Source organism: Pan troglodytes, chromosome 23, assembly GCF_028858775.2.
Source record: "Pan troglodytes isolate AG18354 chromosome 23, NHGRI_mPanTro3-v2.0_pri, whole genome shotgun sequence".
NCBI classification, from domain to species: domain Eukaryota; kingdom Metazoa; phylum Chordata; class Mammalia; order Primates; family Hominidae; genus Pan; species Pan troglodytes.
In genome coordinates, this window is record NC_086016.1 from 23375820 (window position 1) to 23403664 (window position 27845).

At 54.9% G+C, this 27845-nt stretch overlaps 1 protein-coding gene across 9 annotated transcripts in view; it reads left to right on the forward strand.

The window, feature by feature from the left end:
• HIC2 (HIC ZBTB transcriptional repressor 2) overlaps positions 1 to 25213 on the forward strand; it is a 33992-nt gene extending 8779 nt beyond the window's left edge. The window contains exons 1-4 of one of the 9 annotated variants that reach the window (XM_063808023.1): positions 1152 to 12073; positions 12145 to 12942; positions 16503 to 16600; positions 18674 to 25213. In XM_063808023.1, the coding sequence (XP_063664093.1) occupies positions 16575 to 16600; positions 18674 to 20495 (1848 nt within the window). In that variant the 5' untranslated portion in view covers positions 1152 to 12073; positions 12145 to 12942; positions 16503 to 16574 and the 3' untranslated portion in view covers positions 20496 to 25213. Of the gene's footprint in view, positions 1 to 1151; positions 12943 to 16502; positions 16601 to 18673 lie in introns of those variants that run through there. The other 8 variants (XM_054676042.2, XM_063808022.1, XM_054676041.2 and 5 more) reach the window with 8 other exon arrangements.
• Positions 25214 to 27845: the final 2632 nt, after the last annotated feature.

Below are 27845 nucleotides of genomic sequence, written 5' to 3' on the forward strand. Positions count from 1 at the left end.
TTTTTTTTTTTTTTTAATTTTTTTTGGCAATGTGGTCTCTCTCAGTTGCTTAGGCTGGAGTGCAGTGATGATGTAATCACGGCTCAGTGCAGCCTCACCTTCTGGGCTCAAATGATCCTCCTGCATAAGCCTCCCGAGTAGTTAGGACCACAGTCATGCACCACCACACCCAGCTATTTTTTTTTTTTTTCCAGAGATGGGATCTTCCTGCTCTTGAACTCCTAGGCTCAGGCAGTCCTCCTACCACGACCTCCTAAAGTGTTGGGATTACAGGTGTTGAGCCACTGTGCCCAGCCTACATAGCAACTTTGTTTTTTTTTTTTTTTTTTTTTTTGAGATCGAGTCTCTGTTGCCCAGGCTGGAGTACAGTGGCACGATCTTGGGTCACTGCAACCTCTGCTTCCCGGGTTCAAGCAATTCTATTGCCTCAGCCTCCCAAGTAGCTGAGATTATAGGCACGTGCCACCACACCCGGCGATCTCTGCTCACTGCAACCCCCACCTCCCGGGTTCAAGTGATTCGCCTGCCTCGGCCTTCCGGCTAGCTGGGACTACAGGTGTGCGCCACCACACCTAGCTAATTTTTGTATGTATATATATATTTTTTGGTAGAGATGGGGTTTCACCTGTTGGCCAGGATGGTGTGGCTCTCTTGACCTCATGATCCGCCCGCCTCGGCCTCCCAGAGTGCTGGGATTGCAAGTGTGAACTACCGTGCCCAGCCCTTTTTTGTTTGTTTTTGAGATAGAGTCTCACTCTTATCACCCAGGCTGGAGTGCAGTGGCACAATCTCTCCTTACTGCAACCTCCATCTCCTGGGTTCAAGGGATTCTGCTGCCTCAGCCTCCTGAGTAGCTGGGATTACAGGCACCTGTCACCACGCCCAGCTAATTTTTGTATTTTTTTAAATGTTGTTGTTATTTTTTTTTTGAGAGGGAGTTTTGCTCTTGTCCAGGCTGGAGTGCAATGGCGTGATCTTGGCTCACTGCAACCTCTGCTTCCCCCAGGTTCAAGTGATTCTCCTGCCTCAGCCTCCCCAGTAGCTGGGATTACAGGCATGCACCAACACATTTGGCTAATTTTTGTATTTCACCGTGTTGGCCAGGCTGGTCTCAAACTCCTGACCTCAGGTGATCCACCCGCCTCGGCCTCCCAAAGTGCTAGGATTACAGGCATGAGCCACTGCGTCCAGCCTATTTTTTTTTTTTAAGACAGAGTTTCGCTCTTGTTGCCCAGGCTGGAATGCAATGGCACAATCTTGTCTCACTGCAACCTCCACCCCACACCCTCCCCCGGGGTAAAGCCATTCTCCTGCTTCAGCCTCCCAAGTAGCTGGAATTACAGGCACCTGCCACCACGCTTGGCTAATTTTTTGTATTTTTAGTAGAGATGGGGTTTCACCATGTTGGCCAGGCTGGTCTCGAACTCCAGACCTCAGGTGATCCACCTACCTCAGCCTCCCAAAGTGCTGGGACTACAGGCATGAGCCACCGTGCTCAGCCTTTAAAAAAAATTTTTTTTGGCCTGGCGCGGTGGCTTACGCCTGTAATCTCAGCACTTTGGGAGGCTGAGGCGGCAGATCACGAGGTCAGGAGATCGAGACCACAGTGAAACCCCATCTCTACTAAAAATACAAAAAATTAGCTGGGTGCAGTGGCGGACACCTGTAGTCCCAGCTACTAAGGAGGCCGAGACAGGAGAATGGTGTGAACCCGGGAGGCGGAGCTTGCAGAAAGCTGAGATCACGCCACTGCACTCCAGCCTGGGTAACAGAGCGGGACTCCGTCTCAAAAAAAAAAAAAAAAAAAATTTCTAATACAGTAAGTAGAACAGTGATGTGTACAGTAGTCTCCCCTTACCTGTGGGGGTATGTTCCAAAACCTCCAGTGGAGGCCTGGAACCATGGGTAGTGCTGAACCCTATATACGTGATGTTTTTTCTGTATGTACATGCCTATGCTAAAATTTATTTCATGAATTAAGCATACTGAGGAAATAATTAAATAGGACAGTTATAACAATATATTATGATAAAAGTTATGTGGATATGCTCTTTCTTTTAACATATTTACTCACCTATTTTCTACCCGCAGTTGACCAAGGATAACAAGCTGAGGAAAGTGAAACTGAATAAAGCGACCGGGCGTGGTGGCTCACGCCTGTAATCCTAGCACTTTGGGAGGCCGAGGCGGGCGGATCACGAGGTCAGGAGATCGAGACCATCCTGGCTAACACGGTGAAACCCCGTCTCTACTAAAAATACAAAAAGAAATTAGCCAGGCGTGGTGGCGGGCGCTTGTAGTCCCAGCTACTCGGGAGGCTGAGGCAGGAGAATGGCGTGAACCCGGGAGGCAGAGCTTGCAGTGAGCCGAGATCACGCCACTGCACTCCAGCCTGGGCCACAGAGCGAGACTCCGTCTCAGAAAAAAAAAAAAAAAAAAACTGAATAAGAGGGCACTACTGTAGTACATGGTAACATCAAATACAGCAACAGCCCAGGTGCAGTGGCTCACACCTGTAATCCCAGCACTTTGGGAGGCTGAGGCTGCAGGATGGCTTGAAGCCAGGAGTTCGAGGTTGCAGTGAGCTATGATTGTACCACCGCACTTCAGCTTGGGTGACAGAGCAGGACTTTGTCTCAGAAAAAACCCCACAAAACAGTAATATAGAAGCCACATAAGCAGATGCTCGTTAGGAGCCCTGACTATTTAAGAATGTAAACAACACAATTTTAGAACCAGTGGCAAGGAGGGTACTGGACATTTCCATCTTCACCACGTGCCTCCTTATCTTTCACATGTTGTTTCACTCTGTCTCTTCTCAGCATTGGCTCTGACCAGCATTTGCTCACCTAATGAATGTTTATGAGTGCCCGCTGCATGCCTGCTGCTGTGGCTGCTTGGGACACAGGGTCTAACTTTGGGTACTGGTCTGTGGGGTGGTGGGGGTAGGCAGGAGGGAAGCAGCTTGGCAGCTGGTGCTGATGTTGGAAGCGGGGGGACAACAGAGGCAGTTCTGGCTTCACAGAGGAGGGAGTCGTGTGGGGGCAGGCTCCTCCCAGAGTAGGGCACGGCCTGCAGGAGCTCTCAGGTGTGTCTGTGGAAGGGATGAGGTGGGCTTGATGCCCCTGTGGGAAGTGCTTTGCATGCCAGGCCTGAGCATGGACTTTATACTAGGCATCAGGAATTTATTGAAAGCTTTTTTTTTTTTTTTAATTTTTTTTTTGTATTTTGAGATAGAGTTTCACTCTTGTTGCCCAGGCTGGAGTGCAATGGCGCGATCTTGGCTCACTGCAACTTCCTCCTCCTGGGTTCAAGTGATTCTCCTGCCTCAGCCTCCTGAGTAGCTGGGATTACAGGCATGCACCACCATGCCCAGCTGATTGTATTTTTAATAGAGATGGGGTTTCTCCATGTTGGTCAGGCTGGTCTCAAACTCCAGACATCAGATGATCTGCCCGCCTGGGCCTCCGAAAGTGCTGGGATTAAAGGTGTGAGCCACGATGCCCGGCCCATTGAAAGCTTTAAGCAGGGGAGTGGCTTGATGAGATGGGTGTTGAGAAAGATAACTCAGGGTTATTGGACTCTGAATTGGAGGGTACAGGGACTAGGCGAGGGTTGGCTGGAGGGGTTGCAGGGGGTTGATTGTGTTCTAAACGCTGATATTTTCACTTAGAGTGGCTCTGATTCTGCCCTTCTTTCTCCTGTAGACCTTGGGAGGTTGCCTGGGATTTCTCCCTCCTGGACAACTTCTGTTGAGTGAAGCATACCTGCTACCCCAGGTGTGGAGGCCCCAGGTTCTTTTGCTTTGTATGATTAGGACAGGGTGATATTTTCTGGGTTATCTCTTGTGGGAACTGAGCCCTCCAAAGCCCTCATTTGTGCATTGTTGTCATAGCTGCCCAACTGTGTGGCCTTGCTGAGTTTGACGGCTGTGGACCAGGTGATCTCTCGGGTGGTAAAAGGGAGGTGCTCTGTGAGTGCACCTCAGCTTTAGCCTCTTGGCTCCTCCCTGGATTGGGATTTCCAGGGAGGTCTCTTTCCTCTTTCTTTTTTCTCTTTCTTTTCTCTCTTTCTCTCTCTCTGTTTTTTGTTTGTTTGTTTGTTTTTTAAATGAGACAGGGTCTTGCCGTGTTGCCCAGGCTGGTCTTGAACTCCTGGGCTCAAGCGATCCTCCTGCCTCAATCTCCCAAAGTGCTCAGATTAAAGGCATGAACCACCACACCCGACTTTCCTTTCTTTTGAGACTTCTGCACAGAGCAGGCTCAGCTTCCTTAGTAGACTTAGCCATTGAACTCTAAGAAGTTATTTACAAAGGTGTAAATAGGCCGGGCATGGTGGCTCACACCTGTAATCCCAGCACTTTGGGAGGCCGAGGCAGGCGGATCACTTGAGGTCAGGAGTTTGAGACCAGCCTGGCCAAGATGGTGAAACCCTGTCTCTACCACAAAAATTACTGGGTGTGGTGATTGGTGCCTGTAATCCCCAGCTACTCGGGAGGCTGAGGCAGGACAATCGCTTGAACCCGGGCAGCAGAGGTCGCAGTGAGCCGAGATTGTGCCACTGCACTCCAGCCTGGGCGACAGAGGAAGACTCAAAACAAAAACAAACAAACAAAAAAAAACAAAGGTAAATTACACGTATATATGTGTGTGCACAAATCTTAAAGAATAGAGTGATAAGTAGTGGTAAACCCACTATTGGTTGAATCATGGGTGTCCCACTAAGCGTGACACCGTTGTTCCCTCATGGCCACATAAGAAATAGCCTCCCAAGTTCCTGGGACACCCCGTGCACTTCTCCCTGGCTTATTCCCACTTCCCTCTAGAGGCCAGCAGTCTTCTGAATTGCGGGTCAGCCATTCGCTGGCTTTTGTCGGTTTCCCACCTTTGTCTGGATCCTGAAACTGGGAATGATTTTGGCTCAGTTCGCTGGGAGCTGGGTGTCCTGTACTCTTGGGACACCAGGAGCAGCAGTTCCTGCGTTCCCATTCTCCATTTCAGTGTCCAAGGTGGCGCCATGCACACATAATCACCTGTCCTGCTGGCAGTGAGCATTTGGGTGGGTTTCTGGGTTTTGTTTTTGCTGCCTTCTAAGTAGCTGACTTTTCACCCCCAAGCTATGCTTCTTGAGGCAGAGAAGTGCCAGTTTATTTTGTTTTCTGTCTCTAAATCCAGTTCCTTAATGCACCACTGAGACTCAGTTTAGAAGTACAGTGAAACTTTGTGAGCATTTTTCTCCCTGAGTTTGAATGGATCCCTCTCTCATTCTTTGAGTTTTTGGGCACTTGTCTCTTAGACACTTTCAAGTTACCTACTGGACAGGAGAGACCTCTTCTCTATAAAGTATCACACTTGGAGGCTTTTCAGGCACAGGACCATAGATTGTAATATTTTCCATAGCAATTGTCCTATTTTATCTGTAAAAATTGCTTTTTAAGGCCTGGCACAGTGGCTCACACCTGTAATCCCAACATTTTGGAAGGCTGAGGCAGGAGGATCACTTGAGCCCAGGAGTTTGAGACCAGTCTGGAAAACATAGTGAGACCTCATCTCTACAAAAAATTTTAAAAATTGGTTGGGCATCGTGGCATGCACCTTTAGTTCCAGCTACTCAAAAGGCTGAGACGGGAGGATCCCTTGAGCCCAGAAATTAGAGCTATGATCGTGCCACTGCACTCCAGCCTGGGCCACAGAGCAAGACCCTGTCTCCAAACAATCACAAAACTTCCAATGGATGCCGAATATATAACTTTTTTTTTTTTTTTTTTTCTTATTTGGAGTAAAATAACTTGATCCTTGATCTTTGGCTGTAGCTCCTGAGCCATTTGAGGCACTGGGGGGTTTGTGTGTTGATTACCTATGAAGGAGTAAGTGGGCTGTTTCCTTCTCCCAGCGGCTTCCTTTGACCCCACATCCCTGAGAGTCTCGCCCATTTTCTTCTTGGCTTCCTCCCTTTGATATGCCCAGCCGGCTCCTGCCCTACCTGGCCGCCACCAGGACCTGCTGGAGGCGGTTGCTGGGAATTATTTGGTGTCCTGTTTGAACCTCGCTTGCCGTGCTCCCAGATTTCCTGTTTCTCCTGGGCTTGCCTTTCAGGATTTGCAGAACCCCTTCTCCTTTAGAAGTGTCAACTGGGGCTGGGTGTGGTGGCTCACGCCTATAATCCCAGCACTTTGGGAGGCCGAGGCGGGTGGATCACCTGAGGTCGGGAGTTCCAGGCCAGCCTGACCAACATGGAGAAACCCCGTCTCTACTAAAAATACAAAATTAGCCAGGTATGGTGGTGCACACTTGGAATCCCAGCTACTCGGGAGGCTGAGGCAGGACAGTCGCTTGAACCCGGGAGGCGGAGGTTGCGGTGAGCCGAGATTGCACCATGGCACTCTAGCCTGGGCAACAAGAGGAAAACTCTGTCTCAAAAAAAAAAAAAAAAAGTCAATTGGACCTTAGGACAACTTAAAAACATCAGGTTTTTATCTTTTAGATAGCAGACATGAGTCTGCTCTTAATAAGGATTTACAGTAGTCTCTCTGTTTCCTGTGGGCTCCTGGCTGGCTTGTGTGAGCTCCCTCCTCTAGGATGGGCACTCCATCCTGGACATTGCCGCGTTGCCAGCTGTCCTGCCAATATTTTGCTTCCTGTGGTGTTGTTATTGGTTGGGGGTCCAGGAGAGGTTGCTGCCTGGACTGAGTCTACTTGCTGATCAGGATGAAGTTGATCTCTGCTTCCCTTCTGAAGGTTTCTGTGCACTGTATTGAATTCAAGGACAGCCTACGTAAGAAGTGTGCACAGCTCCAAGAGTTCTTCACAAATGATTATGCCCTTGTAACTAGCATCCAGAGTGAGAAACACAACCCTGGAAGCCCCTCACGTATCCTGAAGCTTTTAGTCACTCTCAACCCCCACCCATAAGATTAGTGCTGCCTGCTTTTGAATGTATGCAAATGGAACTGTAATAGTCTTTTTGGCTCTGGCATCTTTGCTCAAAAGTATATTTGAGAGATTCATCTGCATTGTTTGTAAGTCAAACCATGTGAAATTATCAGCAGTCAGCTGTTTTTTTACCCCTAAAAGGTAAATTCATACAGTTCAACCTAAACGTTCTGTCCTGTGCACTGCTGGATCATAGTCTTTTATACCTGCAGCTGTCCCTTCTCAGGGTGGGCATAGTTGTTTTCCATTGTTGGGCCTTCATGAGTGTGCCTGCCTGTTTGGTGTGCATACGTGTGCATTCTTGTTGGCGTATACCTTGGGTGAGTTTTTGGGCCCACAGCTAGCTAGCTAGCTAGCTTGTTTGCTTTATTTATTTAGAGACGAAGTTGGCTCTTGTTGCCCAGGCTGGAGTGCAGTGGCGCAGTCTCAGCTCACTGCAAGCTCTGCCTTCTGGGTTCAAGTGATTCTCCTGCCTCAGCCTCCCAAATAGCTGGGATTACAGGAGCCTGCCACCATGCCTGACTAATTTTTGTATTTTTAGTAGAGACGGGGTTTCACCATGTTTGCCAGGCTGGTCTCAAACTCCTGACCTCAGGCGATCCACCCACCTTGGCCTCACAAAGTGCTGAGATTACAGGCGTGAGCCACCACCCACGGCCTTGGGCCCACAGTTTTAGATTGTGCCATCCAAGGGTTTTCTAAACCATGTGAGTTTTCTGGCCAGGTGCGGTGGCTTATGCCTGTAATCTCAGTACTTTGGGAGGCTGAGATGGGCAGATCACTTGAGGCCAGGAGTTGGAGACCAGCCTGGCCAACATGGTGAAACCCCATCTCTACGAAAAATACAAAAATTATCTGCGGGTGGTGGCGCACTGCGCTTCTGTAATCGCAGCTACTCGGGAGGCTGAGGCAGGAGAATTGCTTGAACCTGGGAGGCGAAGGTTGCAGTGAGCCATCTCGCCACTGCACTCCAGCTTGGGTGACAGAGCAAGACTCTCTCTCAAAAAAATAAAAAATTATAAAGTATGTGAGACTTCTGGTTGCCTTACTGCCTGGCCAACATTTGGTGTTACCTTTTTCCTGATGGGCTTTGACGTTCTTATTCTTTCTGGAACAGTCCTGGTCTTGTTTAAAAACATCCCCATTTTCCTTTCATCCCTGGGAGATACTCTTTTAGTCTTTGTTTGGCTAGTCAAAATCCCGTCTTTAGTATCTGTTGTTGAATTTTTGTGTTTTTGTTTTTTCTGATTCCCTTTCAGCATGTCATCTCAGTCTTGTCCCAGCCCGGGGGTCAGGCGGTGTTGCGTACAGACGGTGCAGTGGCTCCTTCATGCTGGTTGCCTCAGAGCCTTTGCCAGGCCTGGAGAACTGCATAGGTGCAGGACTGCCAGTAGTTCTTCCTGCTCTTCGATCATTGAAATGTTTTCTTTTGTGAAGTAATGATGGTAGAAGATGATAGGGTTTCTGTTTGTTTCTAATTCTAGTCTTTACTTGGCATTAAGAAATTGTTAGCTGCTAGGGTTGATTTTGAAATTGTGAAGTTGGAGAGTCCCTCCTGGAGCTGTGGGTTGGATGGCTGCAGCTCTGTGACTCAGCTGTGCTGGGTGCCTCCCTTTGGGGCTCAGTTACCTCCTTTTAAGGTGTCCCTAGGGTGAGAGAGATGATCACGATAGTCCCTTCCACCTGGGCGGCCCAGGCTTTCCTCGCCCATTTAGTGCCTTGCATGTAGAATTTCCACCTGTTGTCTGCTGTGCTGCCACTGCTTGTCCTCCCTCCCTGCCACACAGAGCTGTGTTCTCTGCCCGCCACTCACGCCTGCTTCTCTGATCAGGGTTTGTGGAACCCTCCAGCGTGGTCACCATTCTGGTACCTGTGGTAACACGCTCAGCCTTGGTGTGGCACATTCTACCAGCCTGTGAGCCTGTGTACATGGGACATGTATCTTCATTTTGGGGGCTTTCTCCTTCCACTTGATGCCCATCCCTTGAGCGTTTACTACTTGTGGAGCGCTTGGCTTTCAGGCCGTAGAGAGCTTTCCAATCAGTGGTGTCCAGGTAAAAACAAAAGAAGGAAAAAAAGGTTCTAACCTAGCCCTTCTCAGACTTGACTGTGCGTTTGAGCCCCCAGGGTTCTGGTGGTTAGGGCTGGATGGAGTCTGAGCCTCTGCATGTCTAACAAGATCCCTGGTGGTGCTGCTGCTGTTTCTTGGGTCATGGCCAGTGAGCAAGAAGAGCAGGGAAGTGGGCTGGAGAGGACTGCAGAAACCGGCACAGGGCCTGTTTTGCCTCCTGACATACGTGGCTGCCAGATTCCTGCTTTTTCCTCACCTACTAGGAACAGCAGCTGCACATCCTCTGGTGGTCTTGCGTGGGCTCCTGCTCTGTGGCTGTCAGCGAGCCTTTTACCCCATGCTCAGGCCCCTCTTAGGGGGCAGGGTGGTGTTGGGATGGAGTTTGGAGGTGAGCACAGCATTCGTAGTCACTATCACAACCTTAAATTGTTATTCTGCTTCTTTTTTTTTTGAGACAGAGTCTCACTCTGTCACCCAGGCTGGAGTGCAGTGGCGCGATCTCGGCTCACTGCAAGCTCCGCCTCCCAGGCTCAAGCAATTCTGCCTCAGCCTCCGGAGTAGCGGAACTACAGGCGCGTGCCACCACACCCAGCTAATTTTTTGTATTTTTAGTAGAGATGGGGTTTCACAGTGTTAGCCAGGATGGTCTTGATCTCCTGACCTCATGATCCACCCATGTCAGCCTCCCGGAGTGCTGGGATTACAGACCGCACCTGGCCGTTATTCTGCTTCTTAAAGCAATGTTCCCCTGCCTCTCTCCAATATCCTGTCTCAGAACTGTCAGCCAGACTGTGCCAGGCCTGGGGCCCTCCTTGGTGCCAGCACTGCAGGGGAAATCAGCTGCAGGTCTCCAAGGTCTTCCTGGCCTCATTCCTTGCAGGCTCCAAACCCGGAAGTGATGAGGAGAGGGAGGGGACTGAGGCTGTACCTTCTGGGGGAAGCACAGTTTGGAGGCACTTTCGGTCCAGCTCTCCTCTCAGCAGCCGATTCCGGCCTTTTCCTTGTGCTGGGGTGTTAGCCCGGGCTTCCTCACCTCAGAAGGGACAGTACACATGGGCGGGTGGCTCGGACCATGCAGGGCTTGGCCCTGCTGTGGGCAGTACGAGGTCATCAGTAGGTCCCATGGGCATTTCAGGACGGGCTTGGGAAAGTCACTGGGCTGGGGTGGATGCTACCTCCCTCACTTTAGGCCACAGGGCTGGCCTGAGGAGCAGAGGAGGAGGAGGCCAGCCTCAGGTCCCAATCGCTGCATCACCAATGTGTTGAGTGGAACCCGAGTGTTTATTTTGTAGAAGCTGCGTTGGAGAGAGCTGGGCTCCTGGCATTTGTGGAGCCTGTTGCTTTCCAGGAGGATGGTCTGGGAGGAGAGCCAGGAGCTGCTGGCTGGCATCCAGGTCTGGGCTGGATTACATGGCTGGGCTTGCCCAGAGCAGTGAGCCCCACCCACCACCAGCCCATGCCTGAAGGGACAGGGAAGGAGGTCATGGAGGGTGGGGGTGTTCCCAGAGGAGCAGCAAGCACAACCTGGGCCTCCAAAGCAGGCTGCATGGGGGCTCCACCTTGTCACTTCTGGTGGAGGAGCTGGGCAGACCCCATGCCCTCACAGTGAGTTTGGGAGAATACACCCAGGTGAGGCCCTGCTGTGGATAGGCAGGTGGTGCTGGGGGGTGGGGGAGTGAGGGTGGAGGTGCAGACTGGAGTCCCTGCTCCTGGCACACCAGTGCATGGAGGGCGGTGCCTCCTCTAGCTCCCCCAAGCAGCTTGGCAGTTGGAAGCCATGTGTGAGTGGCATCCCTGGCCCTGTCTGCGTTGGGGGGGGTCATCAGACTACAACTCTGGAGTCAGGCTTTAGGTCCTCACTCTGCTACCTACATGCTCTTGTGACCCTAGGCAAGTTGCTTAACCCCCAAGAACCTTTAATTTCTTATCTGAAACTGCAGAGATAACGCCCCGCTCACTGGGCCTGTGGGAAGATTGAGGAGATCAGACCTGCCCACATGTAGGCTGCCATCTCATACAGGGCTGTGGCGGTGGGCGAGGTGCAGCCTTCGCCCCTTGGAGCTATCTCTTGTCTACCAAGCCTTCCTCAGGGAGGACTCCAGGCCATGGGGATAGGGTGAACAAAGTCCTGGGCTTGTGACTGTGCAGGGCTGGTTGGTGTGTCCGGGGGCTGGGCCTTGGGGCACTTCTGGATACTGGCTGCCTCCTGCCTGGCTGCCTTGTGCCTTCCAGGCAGTCTCTCCCATGGCTTAGGGGCTCCTGGGAAGAGGCTGAGCTCACACAGGGCCACCCGTTGCAGCTGCATCTGTCCCGGCCACACCTGAAGTATGAGGTGACTATAGTTGGGGGTTGGTCTGGAACCAGGGCCGATGCTGACCTTAGACTGAAGTTTGGGAGCAGTGGCAGCAAGTCTGGGGCTCTCTCTGACCCTGGTCAGATGTACTTAGACCTCTGGGTTGTGGAAGTTGCCTGGTGGCCCTGCCCTGCCTCGCATGGCTTCTCAGCCTGGCATGCTTGTCCCTCCCACCTGACAGTGGAGCTCGGGCGGGCCGTGGGCGGCCCTGCTCACTCTCAGCTGTCTTGGCGTCAGCTGGAGGGTTCTCATTTCACTGTTACTTTTGTTTAGGCTGGGAGGTGATTAAGGTGCTGCTCCTTGGGAGTGGGCTGGGGGGAGCTTCTCCTCAGTCCTCCAGCATAGCTCCAGGCCTCCTGCAGGAAGCCCCTTTCTTGGTAGTAAAGGGATAGCTTCCAGGGAGGAAGGTGGATGAGAAGGATCCTAGGAGGGCTAGGCGGGATGGCCTGCTTGGGGTGGCGCCCTTTCCTGGTCTTCACCCTTCTCCCCAGGCCTCCCTCCTGGCTGGGCGTGAGCCAGAAGTTTCAGTCTGAAGGCAGGGGTATCATGTGGCTGAGACCACACCCTGAGTTTGACCCCCGCCTGTGGGCCTGGACGTGGGCGTGAGATGTATTCCTGTCTCCCAGAGTCATGGCCTCCAGAAGGAGCCATGTGGAGGCCCAGCACCTGGAGCAGTTCTGAATGCCTGGCTTCTTGGAGGCCAAGGTTCTAGGCAAGGTGGGTATCCAGGCTGGGTTGGGGCAGTGCCTCTCAGAATTGGGGCTGGAGTTCTCTGCTTTCTGCCTCAGCAGGGATCACTTGGATCTGAAAACCTCCTCTCTCCTGGCCTTTGAAAGATGCTGACCAGAGCACACTCTCCTGCCCTTTGCTGGGTGCTTAGAAGAAAGGCCTTGAGGTAACCCTGTTCCAGCCTCCCCACAGGCCCCTGCAGCCACGTGGACTGACCAGAGGCTCCACACACGGGCAGGTGTGGCCTGACCTCGCTCGCGTAGGATCATGGGCTAGTGGGTCCCCCAATGGGGGGCTGCTTCGAGTGTCAGGAGGCAGCGAGGGGTGCACAGTGCCCTGGCCTCTGCCATCCCCGTTGGTTATTTGGCTGGTCTGTGTTTGGTGAGCGAGTAGAGGGATCCAGAGTGCAGGGTGGTCTTGGCCTGGGGCTTTTGACTGCCCTCTGGAGATGCACTGAGGGCCACCCAGCTGGGGAGCAGCCGGGAGGGATAGGAACCTGTTCCCACCGTGGCGTCTTTGCCCTTCCAATCTGCTTCACCGTCGCCCTTGATCTCTGTGCCAGTTGGAAAATTGAGGCAGAACCAATACCCCTGGGTGATCTGGAAATCATCAGTGGGAAGGGTTGCCTGTGCCCAAGGCTAAAGATGACATGTCCCTGCACACTTTCAGCCCCAGGTTTTCCTACCTTGTGGGGAGGTGAGAGGTCAGGGTGAGTGCTGGGTTTGAGGCTCAGCTGTGCTGTGTGAAGATTGAGAGGAGCCCACCTCATCACATGGACAGAACGCACAGGCTCCTGGGTGGCCCTGCGGCTCCAGTGACATAGCACATGGTTGGGCATACAACAGTGCCCAGGAAAGGTTAGCTGGTGGTGATTCCAGGGTATCGTGCTGAGCTTCTGAGATGAGAATGTCCTGTGAAAGCCTCTGTCTGGAGGTTTCATTAGAAGTAAAGTTTACTTCCAATGCAATTAAGGGCCTAAAATTGTATTTTCATTTACCTTAACCCAGATTCCCAGCAAGAGAGAGAGCTGCCCTCACCCCAAAGAGTTCCTCATGCCCCGTCCTGGATAGGCCTGTCAGGGCCAGGCAGTGGGCGCTTGTCCCTCACCCCATCCTGGACAGTCCTCACCTGTCCCTCACAGCCTGTTCTGCTCTGGTTTTTACCCTCAGTCCGTTTTGCCTGTTCTAGAACTTGATGTAAATGGAGTCATGCAGTCTGTACTCTCGCAAAAGTCTTCTTCCACTCAGTGCCACGACTGTGAGGTTCATCCGTGTCTCTGCATCATTTCTGCCCTTTGTATTTTTAGGGTTTTAAAAGTAATACTTTTGGCTGGGCACGGTGGCTCACACCTGTAATCCCAGCACTTTGGGAGGCTGAGGCAGGCGGATCACAAGGTCAGGAGATCGAGACCATCCTGGCTAACACGGTGAAACCCCGTCTCTACTAAAAATACAAAAAATTAGCCGGGCGTGGTGGCAGGCGGCTGTAGTCCCAGCTACTCGGGAGACTGAGGCAGGAGAATGGCATGAACCTGGGAGGCAGAGTTTGCAGTGAGCCCAGATCGCCATGGCACTCCAGCCTGGGGGACAGAATGAGACTCCATCAAAAAAAAAAAAAAAAAAAAAAAGTAATACTCTTTAAAATGTTGAGTATTACAGAAATGAACATAACATACAGATACTATGGTTTTTCTGTAATCCCGCTCCCAGAGATAATCTTATTTAGCAGTTGGGTATGTGTGTCCCCAAGGTTTTTCTTGCCACAGAATGGACTTGCTGGGCCGGGTAGGCTCTGACTGGGCCTTGCAGAGCAGCTGCCTTACTGTAAGTTCTTTGAGGGTGAACAGAGCGGGGGTGGGGCTGCTGTGGCTGGCCCAGTTCTACAGAGCTTGGGCATGTGCCACCAGTGGCTTGAGAGGCTGGAGTATCTCAGTGCTGTTCCAGCCCGCTAGCACCTGCCTGGGCCCTGGGCCTGCCCTCAGTGTCTGGGGACATGGCTTTCTGGCTTTTTTGTGGCAGGGACTGGGAGGGGAAGGAAAGGAGAGCAGTTGCATGTTGGCTGTTCCGTAAACAGGGCCGTGTGTCTGCTCTAACAGATGGCCTGGGAAGGTAACCCCGAGGCTTTGTGTTCCTTCCTGCAGACCTTCAGGATTCCGCAGAGAGAGCTGGCCCTCCCTCCAGCTGCTGGGGCTCTTGCCCTTCCCAGCTGGGGCCAGTCCACCTACAGGGGGAATCCTGGAGCTGAGGGATCCTAACTTGGGAGATAGTTTCTCTGCTACCCTTCTTGCCTCTCCCCTGGACCGCTGAAGGCTCTGTCCTAGGGAGGGGATGGATCACAGCCTTAGGCGAATGCCCAGCTGGCCCCGATAGCCCAGGCCTGCTGCCCTACTGCCTCAGATCCTGGGCGTCCTGGGAGCCAGCGTTTCTGGATGGGCAGTAGGCCAGGGCTGGGCGTGCTAGCCTTGGGGCTGATAGGCGTGCTGCCTGGGCCTGCTGCCAGGGGCTGCTGGGTGCTAGGTGGCATTCTCATCGCAGCCTGCAGTCAGCTGCTTCCAGGGCTGAGCACCAGCATCCGGGCCAGCACCCAGAGCCGTATTTCTAGTTACCTGGCACTCCCCAGGCGGAGCCCTCCAGGATAGGCACTTGCTGTTTCATGTCCAGCGGTGAGCGGGTAGGGCAGAGCTCTGTGGCTGAGAAGGAAAGAGCAGTGCTTAGTAGGCGTTTCGCAGCAGGATGGCGTGTGCCACCCTCCTGCCCCGCCATGGGGTGAGGCTGCATTGCTGCTCGCAGACACAGTGGCGGCCTAGATGTGGCCCAGACTTGGCCCAGCTGGTGTGGATGGCACGCATGGTGGCATTGTGCTTGCTGTGAACTTTCTGCAGGTGGCTCTGACACCCCCTAACTCAAGTGGAGGGTTCAGGGAGGAGCCCTGCCCTACATCACAGCTGACCCAGCCTGGGACCATCCTTCCTTGGTGGGGAGACCTAGTCCTAGCCTTGGGCTTGTAAAGTGCCTGTCAGGGCCAGGCAGTGGGCACTGACGGAGGGTGTTCCCACCCCCATGGCACTCAGGTGCCCCCCAGTCCTATTCTGCCACCCACTCCCTGTGCGGCATCCAGTAGCTGGCCTGGCCTCTGGCAAGGTCAGGTGACCCCTGGCTGCAGAGTTTGGCATGCGCTCTACCCATGGTTGACTGGGTCCTGAGGGGCAGTGGTTGGGGAGCAGATGAAGTGGCACAGGGCTGGATGGTGGTATCTGATTGCCTCCAGTGTGCCACCGAGACCCTCTATCCAGTTTTTCGACTGCTCCCGCCAGTGTTTCAGTGGCCCCTGCCCTACTGGCCTCATCCCAGCATTAGCCCACTGGGCCCAACCCTTGCTAACTGTGGACGCCCTTGGGCTTCCTACCAACAGAGCTGGTTCTGCTGCCCTCTGGGCCTTTGGTGGGGTCCTGGACCAGCCATGCACCCCTCCCCTCACACCCCCCACCCAGAGGGGAGCTGCACTAGGGGCTGGAGAGACAGCTGGCCAGCTGCAGCCTAGGCCTCCCAGCTCTGGGCCGGCACCCCGGGTCTGGTCACATTCCTGAGGGATCTGCTGAGCCTCCCTGGCCCTGGGGGTGGAGTGGGGGAAGGGGAAACGGGGACGGGCCTCTGCACGCCCCTTCCCCGAGCCCCTTCCCCGAGCCCGGCTCTATTCCGTGGGGGCCCAGGCTGGCAGGTGTGGGGTGCAAGGACCCACCACCTCAGGATCCCCCCGCCTGCAGGACCCAGAGCTCTGGGGGTGGGAGGGAACCCGTCGTTTCCTGGCGGCAGCTGCCCAAGGCTTTGGTGGGCCGGTATTGAAAGGCCAGGCCTGCAGCTTGGGTGAGCCCTTAGGCAGTGAAACCTCTGGAGAGGGAAGGCCATGTGGTCAGGCCAGGCGGGCTAGGGGGCTGGGCCCTCTGGGCAGGGAGACGGTGAGAGCAGATCAGGAAGGGAAGGAACAGGGGAGCCAAAAGCGGTTGAGACTGGTTCTTATAAATAGCCCTTGCACAAGTGGCTCCAATTTTGACCTTTTGTTATGTAAATGTGGCCAGCCTGGGAAGGGCCCTGCCCAGGCCTCCTGCTACCATACCCGCAGGCCAAGAATTGTGTGTCTGCCACCAGCGCCCCCTGGCCTAGGTGGCCCCTGGGTGTCCCTAATCTCCTGTGTGTGTTAGAGGGGCAGGTATTGCACCCGCCGAACTCCCTAGACCTGTTCGCTGGTCCTTACTCTTCCTGGCTGTCAGATCCAACTACCAGGCTCTGTGGCCACAGTCTCCTGCTGGGCTGCCCCTGGTGCCCCAGCCAGAGACCCCCAGGTGCTTCCCTTCGTCGCCCTTCCCTCCCTTCTTCGCTGATGGCTGTCTGGGTGACTGTGTTCGTCTTCTCTTCCCCAGGTGACCAGGCATTGATGCACCCCCAGGAAGGCCACGCGCTCAGAAGGCCCCCCCCCGCTGGCTGCTGCTCACATGGTGTCTGGGCCCTTGGCACTCCGGTGAGGCGCAGGGGAGGGAGGACCGCCACTGGCCCCTTTCCCCGGAGTTTCTGGGTGGCACACAGCCCCACAGCTCGGCCTCTATCTGTCTGACCCGTGGTCCTTTGTGTGCACATAGCACTGGGCAGTGTGGAGGGAGCCTGGAGGCCACTGCCCTCTTCCAGTCCCCTTGCCAGTCTCGGGGTACCAGGTGTCTGGGTGCTGGCAGAGCCGGCACTGATGTTTTCTGGGGGCTAGGTTACTGGGGCCAAGTGTGGAAGCCACACCTTGGGGGCTCTTTGTCCCTGCGTGGTGGGTTGAGGGGGGCAGGGAGTGGAGGAGGATTGGTTCATGAAGTCTCCAGCCCATGAGCACCCTCCTGAACTGCTGTGGGCTGGGCTGCTAGGCAGAGAGCCGCTGGCGGGTGCTTGCTGCCTCTTGCTGTTAGGCTCTGAGTGCCAGCGGTGTTCCAGGCTGTGTTGCACCCTTGCGTGTTCACATTGAGCTCTGGCACCTTCAGGGGCCTGTGAATGTTAGGGTTTTTCTTTGTCTTTGCAAACAAGGGTAGGCATGAGGCTGGGGAGAGTTTCTGTCATGAGAAGGTTGGGTAGGGTGGGACCCTTTCCAGGCCTCTGCTCTGGGAGGCAGGGCTGGACACTCTGGGAGGGGCAGTAGATCCCAGAGGGCGGTAGGCTCAGAGTAGTTCAGCTGCTGAGAGACTGGACCCTGAACTGCGAGGCTCAGAGCTGCCTGTGGGCCCAGCTGCTCGGTTGTCCGTCAGCCATGAGGAAAGTTCATGTTTTCACTGGCCCCCTACCCTGTGGAAGCCTGTGAGCCTATCCGGGGCACAGGTGGCCACCTGGACACTGGCATGCCTTCCCCAGCACCCTCCCGCTGAGCCATTCTCTGAGGGACTCTGGTAGGGGTGAGAGGATGGAGCTGGGAGTACTGCGTTTTGTACTGGGTAGTTGGGCTTAGGGCTGAGGATGGCTTTGAGTCATTCAAAGCCTTCCAGAGTCATTCTTTCTACCGCCGGCCACAGTCCTTGCCTCTGCCCTTGGAGGGACATTTCCCTCCTCCCCCCAGGGTCCATCTGGTGCCCACTGTGCACCCATTTGCCCTGCCCTTGCACTCCCACTGTGGGGTGCCTGGTCCATGGCAGAGGAGGCTGCTCAGTGGGGATGGGAAGCGTGGCGAGGAGCACCCGCTCTCAGAACCCCATGTCTTGCTGCTGCATAAGCAGGAACACACCTGGGCCGGCAGGGTTCCTGCAGAGACCAGCGGCGTCAGTGTGTTTCTTGCTTACTGATCTCAGTTAGTGCCTGTGCCATTCTGTGTGATGGAGGCCAGCTGTCCACCTTTCCTAGGCCCAGATGGCGCTGCCCTTCCTAGAGAGGACGGAGGGTTCAGGTGGTGCCAGGTGCTTGGCCTAAGCTACCTTTCCTCCTTGGCAGCTGGAAGCCCAGGCTGGGGCAGCACTTGGCGCCCGCCCAGAGTGCGAGGCGGCCCAGGGCCTTGGGGAGAGGCAGGGCTGGCTGCAGGCTGACTGCAGCATCTGGGAGGCAGCAACATGACTGCTGGCAGTTTGATTTGGGCCCTGCCGTATTTCAAAAGGAACCACCATTTAGTTTTGGGGGATTTTTGCCAGCTTTCAAGACAAGCTCCTCTCACGCAGTCCTCTGCTTCCCGAAGTTTAAAGCCATCTGGTCATTTTTGGGTCCCCTTCTGGTCCCTGAGGGTGTGTGATCAACTTCATTTAGTGTAGAGACAGTAGCCCGGGCTGTGAAACCAAATGCAAATCCCAGTTTCTCTATTTGTCCCCTCATCACCCTCCACCTCCATTTTCTCATTAGTGCAAATGGGGCAGGGGCCTCTGTCCCTTCTCAGTTTGAGTCCTCAGTGAGGTGACACGTGTACTGCGCCTGCATGTGGTGGGCATTGTGGGCTTATGTGCCGTGTACTGTGCCGCAGGGGCTGCTGCCCTATGTGGGGTCAGTTCTGAGGCCCTTTGCCTCGTCGAGCCCCACCGTGCCCCAGAGCCCTGGTCCGAGTGTGCCAGTCATCTGACGCATGCATGCCTGTTCTTGCCCACAGGTGGTGCGCGTGGGCAGGGCGCGGGGACATGGGGCCCGACATGGAGCTGCCCAGCCACTCGAAGCAGCTCCTGCTGCAGCTGAACCAGCAGAGGACCAAGGGCTTCCTGTGTGACGTCATCATCATGGTGGAGAACTCCATCTTCCGGGCCCACAAGAACGTCCTAGCCGCCAGCAGCATCTACTTCAAGTCCCTGGTCCTGCACGACAACCTCATCAACCTGGACACAGACATGGTCAGCTCCACAGTGTTCCAGCAGATCTTGGACTTCATCTACACAGGCAAGCTGCTGCCCAGCGACCAGCCAGCCGAGCCCAACTTCAGCACCCTCCTCACTGCCGCCAGCTACCTCCAGCTGCCCGAGTTGGCAGCCCTCTGCCGCCGCAAACTCAAGCGAGCCGGCAAGCCCTTTGGCTCTGGGAGGGCGGGGTCCGCTGGCATGGGGCGGCCCCCCCGCAGCCAGCGGCTGTCCACGGCCTCTGTCATCCAAGCTCGGTATCAGGGGCTCGTGGATGGGCGCAAGGGGGCCCACACCCCCCAGGAGCTCCCCCAAGCCAAAGGCTCAGACGATGAACTCTTTCTTGGTGGCTCTAACCAGGATAGCGTGCAAGGTCTGGGCCGGGCCGTCTGCCCAGCTGGCGGGGAGGCGGGTCTGGGGGGCTGCAGCAGCAGCACCAACGGGAGCAGCGGGGGCTGCGAGCAGGAGCTGGGCTTGGACCTGTCCAAGAAAAGCCCACCCTTGCCCCCTGCCACCCCAGGTCCCCACCTCACTCCCGATGACGCAGCCCAGCTGAGCGACAGCCAACATGGCTCGCCCCCTGCGGCCTCTGCCCCTCCCGTTGCCAACAGTGCCTCTTATTCTGAGCTGGGGGGCACCCCTGATGAGCCCATGGATCTGGAGGGGGCCGAGGACAACCACCTGAGCCTGCCGGAGGCGCCTGGTGGGCAGCCTCGGAAGAGCCTCCGGCACTCCACTCGGAAGAAGGAGTGGGGCAAGAAGGAGCCTGTGGCTGGCTCCCCCTTTGAGCGGAGAGAAGCAGGGCCCAAGGGTCCCTGCCCGGGAGAGGAGGGTGAGGGAGTCGGGGACAGGGTTCCCAATGGCATCCTGGCTGGTGGGGCTGGCCCTAGCGGGCCCTATGGGGAGCCCCCCTACCCCTGCAAGGAGGAGGAGGAGAACGGCAAGGATGCAAGTGAAGACAGTGCGCAGAGCGGGAGCGAGGGGGGCAGCGGCCACGCCAGCGCCCACTACATGTACCGGCAGGAGGGCTACGAGACGGTGTCCTACGGGGACAACTTGTATGTGTGCATCCCCTGCGCCAAGGGCTTCCCCAGCTCTGAGCAGCTCAATGCGCACGTGGAGACTCACACGGAGGAAGAGCTGTTCATCAAGGAAGAGGGGGCCTACGAGACAGGCAGTGGGGGTGCCGAGGAGGAGGCCGAGGACCTGTCAGCACCCAGTGCGGCCTACACGGCTGAGCCCCGGCCCTTCAAGTGTTCGGTCTGCGAGAAGACCTACAAGGACCCAGCCACGCTGCGGCAGCACGAGAAGACGCACTGGCTGACACGGCCCTTCCCCTGCAACATCTGTGGCAAGATGTTCACGCAGCGCGGCACCATGACGCGTCACATGCGGAGCCACCTGGGCCTGAAGCCCTTCGCCTGCGATGAGTGTGGCATGCGCTTCACCCGTCAGTACCGCCTCACGGAGCACATGCGTGTGCACTCGGGCGAGAAGCCTTACGAGTGCCAGCTGTGCGGGGGCAAGTTCACCCAGCAGCGCAACCTCATCAGCCACCTGCGCATGCACACCTCCCCCTCCTAGAAGCCAAAGACCCGCGGGCGCCCTCTGCCACCTTGCTCCCCGGGAACCCGTGGAAGGAGAAGCGAGGTGATGCAGCAGCAGGGGCGAGACCCTGGGTCCAGTGGAGGCTCCGGGTGGCCCCTCTGGCCCCCACTGCCCACACCCAGAGCTTTAATGGACAGTCCGTACCAAGCAGAGCCGAGAGGAGGGAAGCCAGGGGTCCCAGCCCGTCTACCTCCCCATCCCACCCAGGCCCCCAGCTCCCCGCGGGGGCCACCGCAGGGCCTGTGGGCTGGGTCACGTGGGTCTCGCTGGGACCTGGTCCCTTTGTTGCAGGCGGCTTGGAGAAAGGGCAGTGGGACGCTGGCCACGGCCAGGGTGGTGTCGGGAGCAGGCCTCACCCCGCTGGCCGTGTCTGTGTGTGTGCACGTGTGCTTGTGTCTGTGCGGGCGCGTGCAGCCCTGGTTCTGCAGGGAACAGGTGCTGGGGGTGCAGATCCCTCCCTCCTTGAGCCAGGGTGGCACTGCTCACTGGCGCTGGGACAGTCAGGGTGACCCCACCGCCTACCTCTCTACAACTAAAGAGCCCTCTGGGCCTGTGTTGCTGTTATTCCTACTGATCTGTTCCTCTGTTTTTCTTTTTGATTTTTGTTTTTTAAACCAAAACAAACAATAGCTTATTTTCTTTCCGCCCCCTCCGGGGCTGAGCCTGGGTCTGAAGACTGAATGTAACAGGGGCCGCTGGCACTCCTGCGCGTCCCCCGGCTCTGGCGCTGCAGGGGTGTCGGCGCGCCACCTCTCCAGGCCCCAGAAGCCCTTCTTGCCCAAAGGCTTCCCTGGTCCCTGAGCCCTGCCTCGGCTGCCTCAGGGGAGAGTGCTTTTCCTGTAGTTTCCAAGGAATATTCTTTGTTTAGAGGTACTTGTTTTTTATTAAGAGAAAAACCAGTGTAACGTTTATGTGACTGTTTGAACTGGAAGGTCTGGGGTTCCGGGGGGTGGGGGGAGGCTAGACTCAATGCCGGGGCCGTCGGTACTCTTGTTTTCATTTGTGTGCGCGTGCGTGTGTGTGTGTGTGTGTGCGCGCGCGTGTGTGTGTGTGTATGTGCGGTGTGTGCCGTATGCATGGGCAGTTGTTTCGCTTTCCCTCCTTCCTCACTGAACAAGGTGGAGACTTCTGACCTTTTGCTACCTCTTGAATTCATGACAACGATATGTTGGTGACTGGCAGTGGAAGCCCTTGACACTCTTGTTTTCCTTCGCTTAGCACCTAGGAAGTCGTGTGCAGGAGCCAGCAGGGCGCCAAGTGGCCCAGTGCCTGCAGCTCACCTGTGGGTTTTCCCTTTGAGCCTTGGGCCACATCCACCTCGAGGGGACCCTGGCACCCCGGGCACACAAACCTCTGTGGTATAGGTGAGGGGTGTGAGGCCCCAGCCTGGAGCCAGGCACTGGGTGCTGACAGGGGAACCATGAGGAGGGTGGCAGGTCTTTGCAGCTCCCGGCCAGGGTGAGGCGGAAGTGAGCCCTCATCCTGCCACTCCTATCCTCCATTCCTGCAAGAGTTTTAAGCTTGAGAGAGCTGACCACAGGGCACCCCGGGGAACAGGGATGGCACTTCCCTGAGCAGTCCTGGTCCCCGGCCACTGTCTCGGGGCCCACCTCTCGCCCCTCATCTTGGGCTTAGCCAGCCTCAGATACTTCTGTGGGCCCTGAAGTGGGCTCTCAAGGCCAGACCAAGGTTGCTGATCTCAGTCCCACTGTCTTCAGCCAGCTGAAGCTGTGGGGCTGGGCTGGCAGCCTTTATTGTCATCTTGCTTCACCATTTTTTTTCTCTCTCTTTTCATTCTATTTTAAGTTTAGACCAAAAAAATACAGAGTCATCCCCTACCCCCACCCCTCTAGAGACCCTCCAGCTAAAAACAGAGCCTGAGTTCAGGGACCCAAGTGGTGAGCAGCGTGTTTTGGGGGTGAGGGAGCTTGGGCAGATGAGGCTCCTGGCTGAGCCCTCCCTGTGGTGATCCCAGCCTAAGATGGCCCCTCTTCCCTCCTGGTGGGAGACAGAGGACTGGACCCTGGGTCTCAGGTTCCAGCAAGTCAGGTTAGGGACCTGGGGGGAGGAGACCCATGGACTTCACCCATACTCAGTGAGGGGGCTCCTGCTGTCCTGACGCCACCCCGCCCCATCAGCACTTAAGCCACACGACACAAAGTCTGTACCGCACGGGAAGTGTTCACGGCCTGGCCGTGTGCATGGCCTCCCGGGCTGTGGGCAGCCGCATCTGTGAGGTGACTCGTGAAAGTAGGTGATTCCTTTGCAGAACTTCAGGGACTGGGAGCAGAGGCCCCTCACTCAATGACGTTTGTGCGACATAGTATTGTATCCACCTTAGTATTGTATCGAGCCTTTTCTGTATTTTAATGAGAAAGCAGAACACTAGTTTCCTATTTAAGACTTTAAGGGTTTGTGGGGCGGGGCGGGATTAACACAACATTTGGCTTTGTTTTCTTTTTCCTTTGATTTCCACGTCAGGTGTGTGCGAGTGTGTGTGTGTGGAGATGTTAAGAGCCTCACAAGGAAACTGGGTTATTGGAGGCCAAGGCGGCTTACAGTTCTCTGCGTTCGTCACTTAATTCCTGAATGTTTCGGAGAAACAGGAATCAGAAAATAGCAGATATCATGTAGGAAAGAGAGGATAAACAAAGAAAAAAGAAAAAAAAATAAGCTCATACCCAAATTCACAAAGCCTATTTTTTAAACCAAAGCACATTTTGAATGAGTATGGAACCTCCATGGGCTCAGAAAAAAGATGCTAATATATTTATCTCATTGTTTACATAAGCTTTTACAGTTTCAGACCTCAGCAGCTGTAAGGCCAGTCCAGGGAACCCTCCCTTGCTGCTGGAAGCCCTTCTGAGTTGGCCCTGGAGTGGCTCACGGGCAGAGAAGGGTAGCCCTGGGGCTGGGGGAGGGATTGGAAGCCTCCCTGGAGTCACCTGAGCCCTCGTCCCCATTCCCAGGGCCCCTCCAAGCCCAGCTGGCACCAAAGAGCTTGGGCCCGTGCTGACCAGCCCCCAAGGCCCTCTGGCCGGACCACGCTGGTCCTGACCAGCTAGCCTACGCGGGGATGGCCGTCAGTTCTGGCCACAGGACCCGAGTCTGGGCTTGGGTCCCCCTGCTGCTCTGCCCGTGACCCTTGGGGATGGGTTGATGCGAGGGTCCCACTCAAGCCAAAAAGCCGGGACCTTTGCGCAGCTCTGTCGACTCTGGTGGGTCCCCACTCCTGGGGACCCCCTAACCCCACCCCAGGCAGCGGAAGGGGCTGACTGGGTCTGGTCCTTACCAGCATAGACGGTGCAAACACTCTTAACAGTGTTGTTTTTGTATCAATGTTTGTGCAGTGATGAATGTATTTATTTCTCAGACTTGGGGCGAGTGAGCGGGTGGCAGGCCGGGCTCCGCCACTGCATGCTCCCGCCGGACCGAGCCCCAGCAAGGGCTCCTCCAGGATTGCAAAAAAAAGAGAAAAGATGAACCTTTAAGCAAATAAGAATCTCAGAGACTCGCAGCATAGCCATACACCTCAGCCTGTGAAATGAACAATCCGGACCCTCACCGACTTTCCCCACCTCAGGCAGCCCTGTGTGTTTACCGTTCATCACCACTCGGGGGCACCGGGCCGCCCACCCACTCCCCCAATCCGTCAGTATTCACTGGACCTCAGGCCCTGTGCAGGAGTGCGATCTGGGCTGGGCCGCTGGGCAGGCTGACCCCCTGCCCTCCTGCGGCCATCCTGAGTTGGGGTGAGGCCTGGGCAGCCGGAGGGCAGGGCTCAGGGAGCAGGAGGCTGCATCCGTCCACCCCCAGGCGTGGGGGACAAAAGCCAAAGGTGCCAGGCCTTAGAGCAGACAAGGGCTCTCAGCCCTGGCATGCCCCCTAAAGGGACCAAGGTCCTCCTATTTCCCAGAACCCCGTTGGGGCAGATGTTACTGAACCTGTGAATCAGACGCCAGGAGTGAGGGCTGGGGAGGGACCTAACTGGAGCCTCAGTCTGACATTCCACGCCGGGGTGGGGGTGGGCATGAGCGGTGGGAACTGAGGCTGCCCAGGACCCCCTTCCTAGGATGCCCCGGCTTCAGTCACCCCACTTTAACTTTCTACCAGGACCCCCTCCCCCTACCTCACCTTGCTATTTATTGCTGTAATTTATTGACCTCAAAAATGCTGCATAACAGACCTCACTGGGGCAGGGAGGATCCCCAGGGCTCCCACCCTCCACTTGGCGGGCCCCGTGGGGCCAGGTGCTGAGGGGAGCCTCTCTACCCCACCCATCACTAGCTTCCCTCTGCCCTCCCCCACCCCGGGGGGACCCAGGTTGGGCACTGGCTCATTTCTCGCAAATACCTCGAAGGGGAGGGGGGAGGGATGGGGTTATAGCTGTTTTGTTTAATTGGAACTGGAAGAGGGATCATGTTTTGTTTTATGCCCTTCCCAGAAGGGGGGAGGGACACCGGGATCGCACTCCTGTACTGGCCACCGCCGCTGTCACTTGTCACATTGAGTTCATGTCCCTTGAGAGTTTGTATAAATTCAGGTCAGAGCTGCAGCTACACAGCTGCCCAGTGTCATAGAAAAGCAATTCACCAACGACTGATCTCTCCATTCAGAAGTGTGCAGTCTTAAATGTACAGCGATAAGAAACTGTTATTTTATGATCTTTTCATTAAAAGCTTGATTGAAAACTCTGGTGTGGGACCTCCATATTCTGCTTTGGCTGTTCTCTCTAGCAAAGTGACATGGCTTCTAAGTCTTAGAAGGGTGGGGTCTGGGATGGGCATCTGCCTGCCACTGTTCAGTGGTGCTTGGTGGGTCCTGGGGGTGTGCACCGTGCCAGGGAACTAGCACTTTGGTGTCAGCATCCTCTTGGGCAGTGTTGGCCTGAGTTAGCTGAGGCTGTCTGGGAAGCAGCGATGCGTGTGCAGTTACAGCAGCATGGACCTGGTGACTGGGGAGAGGAGGATGGCTGCCCAGTGCCTGGGACCCCTCATTGGAGTGACTCAGTTGGGACTGAGGAAGGGCTGGGGCAAGGCGAGGGCTGCTCCCTTCTGCCCACTGCTGCTTCCTGGTGCTTGGCCGGAGGGGAGGGAGGAAGGAAAAGGGGTAATGTTAATCCCCAGGGACCACCCGGAATGGGGATCCTCGTGTGAAGACCTAGGAGGAGCAGCAGGGGTGGAGGGTGATGGCCACCTTAGACCTCTGGCATGGACTGCAGACATCTGGTGGCTCCTGGCAGCCGGAGATGAACCCAGTGACCCCAGACTCCAGAAGAACTTGAGCGCAGCTACTCTAAGTCTTGGTGAGTTCTGTTCAGTTGCTTTAAAATGATTTTTTGGCTTTATCAAAGTAATTCCTGAATAGAATTTAAGTAATTAAATGGTTCTCAAAAAGGCTTAAAACAAAAATAGTTTGTCTCCCCAACTCCATCCCATACTATACAGCCAATGACTTTGAATTATTTTAGCACTTTCTTCTGCATTTATCTCTACGTGTCTAAATAGTATTCTTACACTGCTGTCTTATTCCGTTTTGGAGTCTGGACTTATTATCAATAAGGATTTTAGTTCATTTATACTCTCTTCTCCCTAATTGATATCCACCAAATAGTTGTAAAATGTGTAGTTTGATCTAGAGGTTGGCAAACTTTCTATTAAGTAGATTGTAAAAATATATATATTAGATATATAAAATCTATATTTACATATAGATTTACATATATATATATATTTACTCCAGCTTTTGTCTAGGCTGGAGTGCAGTGGATCATAGCTTACTGTAACCTCAAACTCCTAGGCTCAACTGATCCTCCTACTGCTGCCTCCCATGTAGCTGGGACTGCAGGTGTGAGCCACCACATTCAGCTAATTTTTTTTTGTTTTTGTAGAGACGGTCTTGCCATCTTGTCAGGCTAGTGTTGAACTTCTGGCTTTAAGTGAGCCTCTTGGCCTCCCAGCATGCTGGGATTACAGGTGTGAGCCACTGCCTCTGGCTGCCAGATAGTAAATATTTCAGGCTCTACAGGTAACACCATCTCTGTTGTGACTACTCAGCCTTCTGTCATAGTGCAAAAGTAGCCATCAGTGGGGCCAGGCGCAATGGCTCACGCCTATAATCCCAGCACTTTGGGAGGCCAAAGTGGGTGGATCACCAGAGGTCAGGAGTTCCAGACCAGCCTGGCCAACATGGTGAAACCCCTTTTCTACTAAAAATACAAACAACAACAACAACAAAAAACTAGCCAGGTGTGGTGGTGGGTGCCTGTAATCCCAGCTACTCGGGAGGCTGAGACAGGGGAATCTCTTAAATCCAGGAGGCAGAGATTGCAGTGACCTGAGATCGTGCCATTACACTCTAGCCTGGATGACAAGAGTGAAACTCCGTCTCAAAAACAAGACAAAAATTAGCTGGGCATGGTTGTGGGTGCCTGTAATTCCAGCTAGGCAGGAGAATTGCTTGAACCCAGGAGGCGGAGGTTGCAGTGAGCCGAGATCACGCCATTGCATTCCAGCCTGGGCGACCAGCAAAACTTAAAAAAAAAAAAAAAAAAAAGTAGCCACCAATGATATGTAAGCAGATGAGCATGGATATATTCCAGTAAAACTTCATTTATGGCCAGGCATGGTGGCTCATGTCTACAATCCCAGCACTTTGGGAGGCTGAGGCGGGTGGATCACCAGAGGTCAGGAGTTCGAGACCAGCCTGGGCAAGATGGTGAAACCCCGTCTTTACAAAAAAAATACAAAAAATTAGCTGGGCTGCCGGGTGCGTTGGCTCACACCTGTAATCCCAGCACTTTGGGAGGCTTAGGCGGCTGGATCACGAGGTCAGGAGATCGAGGCCATCCTGGCTAACATGGTGAAACCCCGTCTCTACTAAAATACAAAAAATTAGCTGGGGGTGGTGGCACGCCTCTGTAGTCCCAGCTCCTTAGGAGGCTGAGGCAGGGGAATCGCTTGAACCTGGGAGGCAGAGGTTGCAGTGGGCCGAGATTGTGCCACTGCACTGCAGCCTGGGCGACGGAGCGAGCCTCCGTCTCAAAAAAAAAAACTTGCTTCTTGGCCAAGCGTGATGGCTCACACCTGTAATCACAGCACTATGGGAGGCCCGAGGTGGGCTGATCACCTGAGGTCAGGAGTTCAAGACTAGCCTGGTCAACATGGCGAAACCCTGTCTCTATTAAAAATACAGAAAGCAGCCAGGCATTGTGGTGGGCACCTGTAATCCCAGCTACTCGGGAGGCTGAGGCAGGAGAATTACTTGAACCCGGGAGGCAGAGGTTGCAGTGAGCCAAGATCGCGCCACTGCACTCCAGCCTGGGCA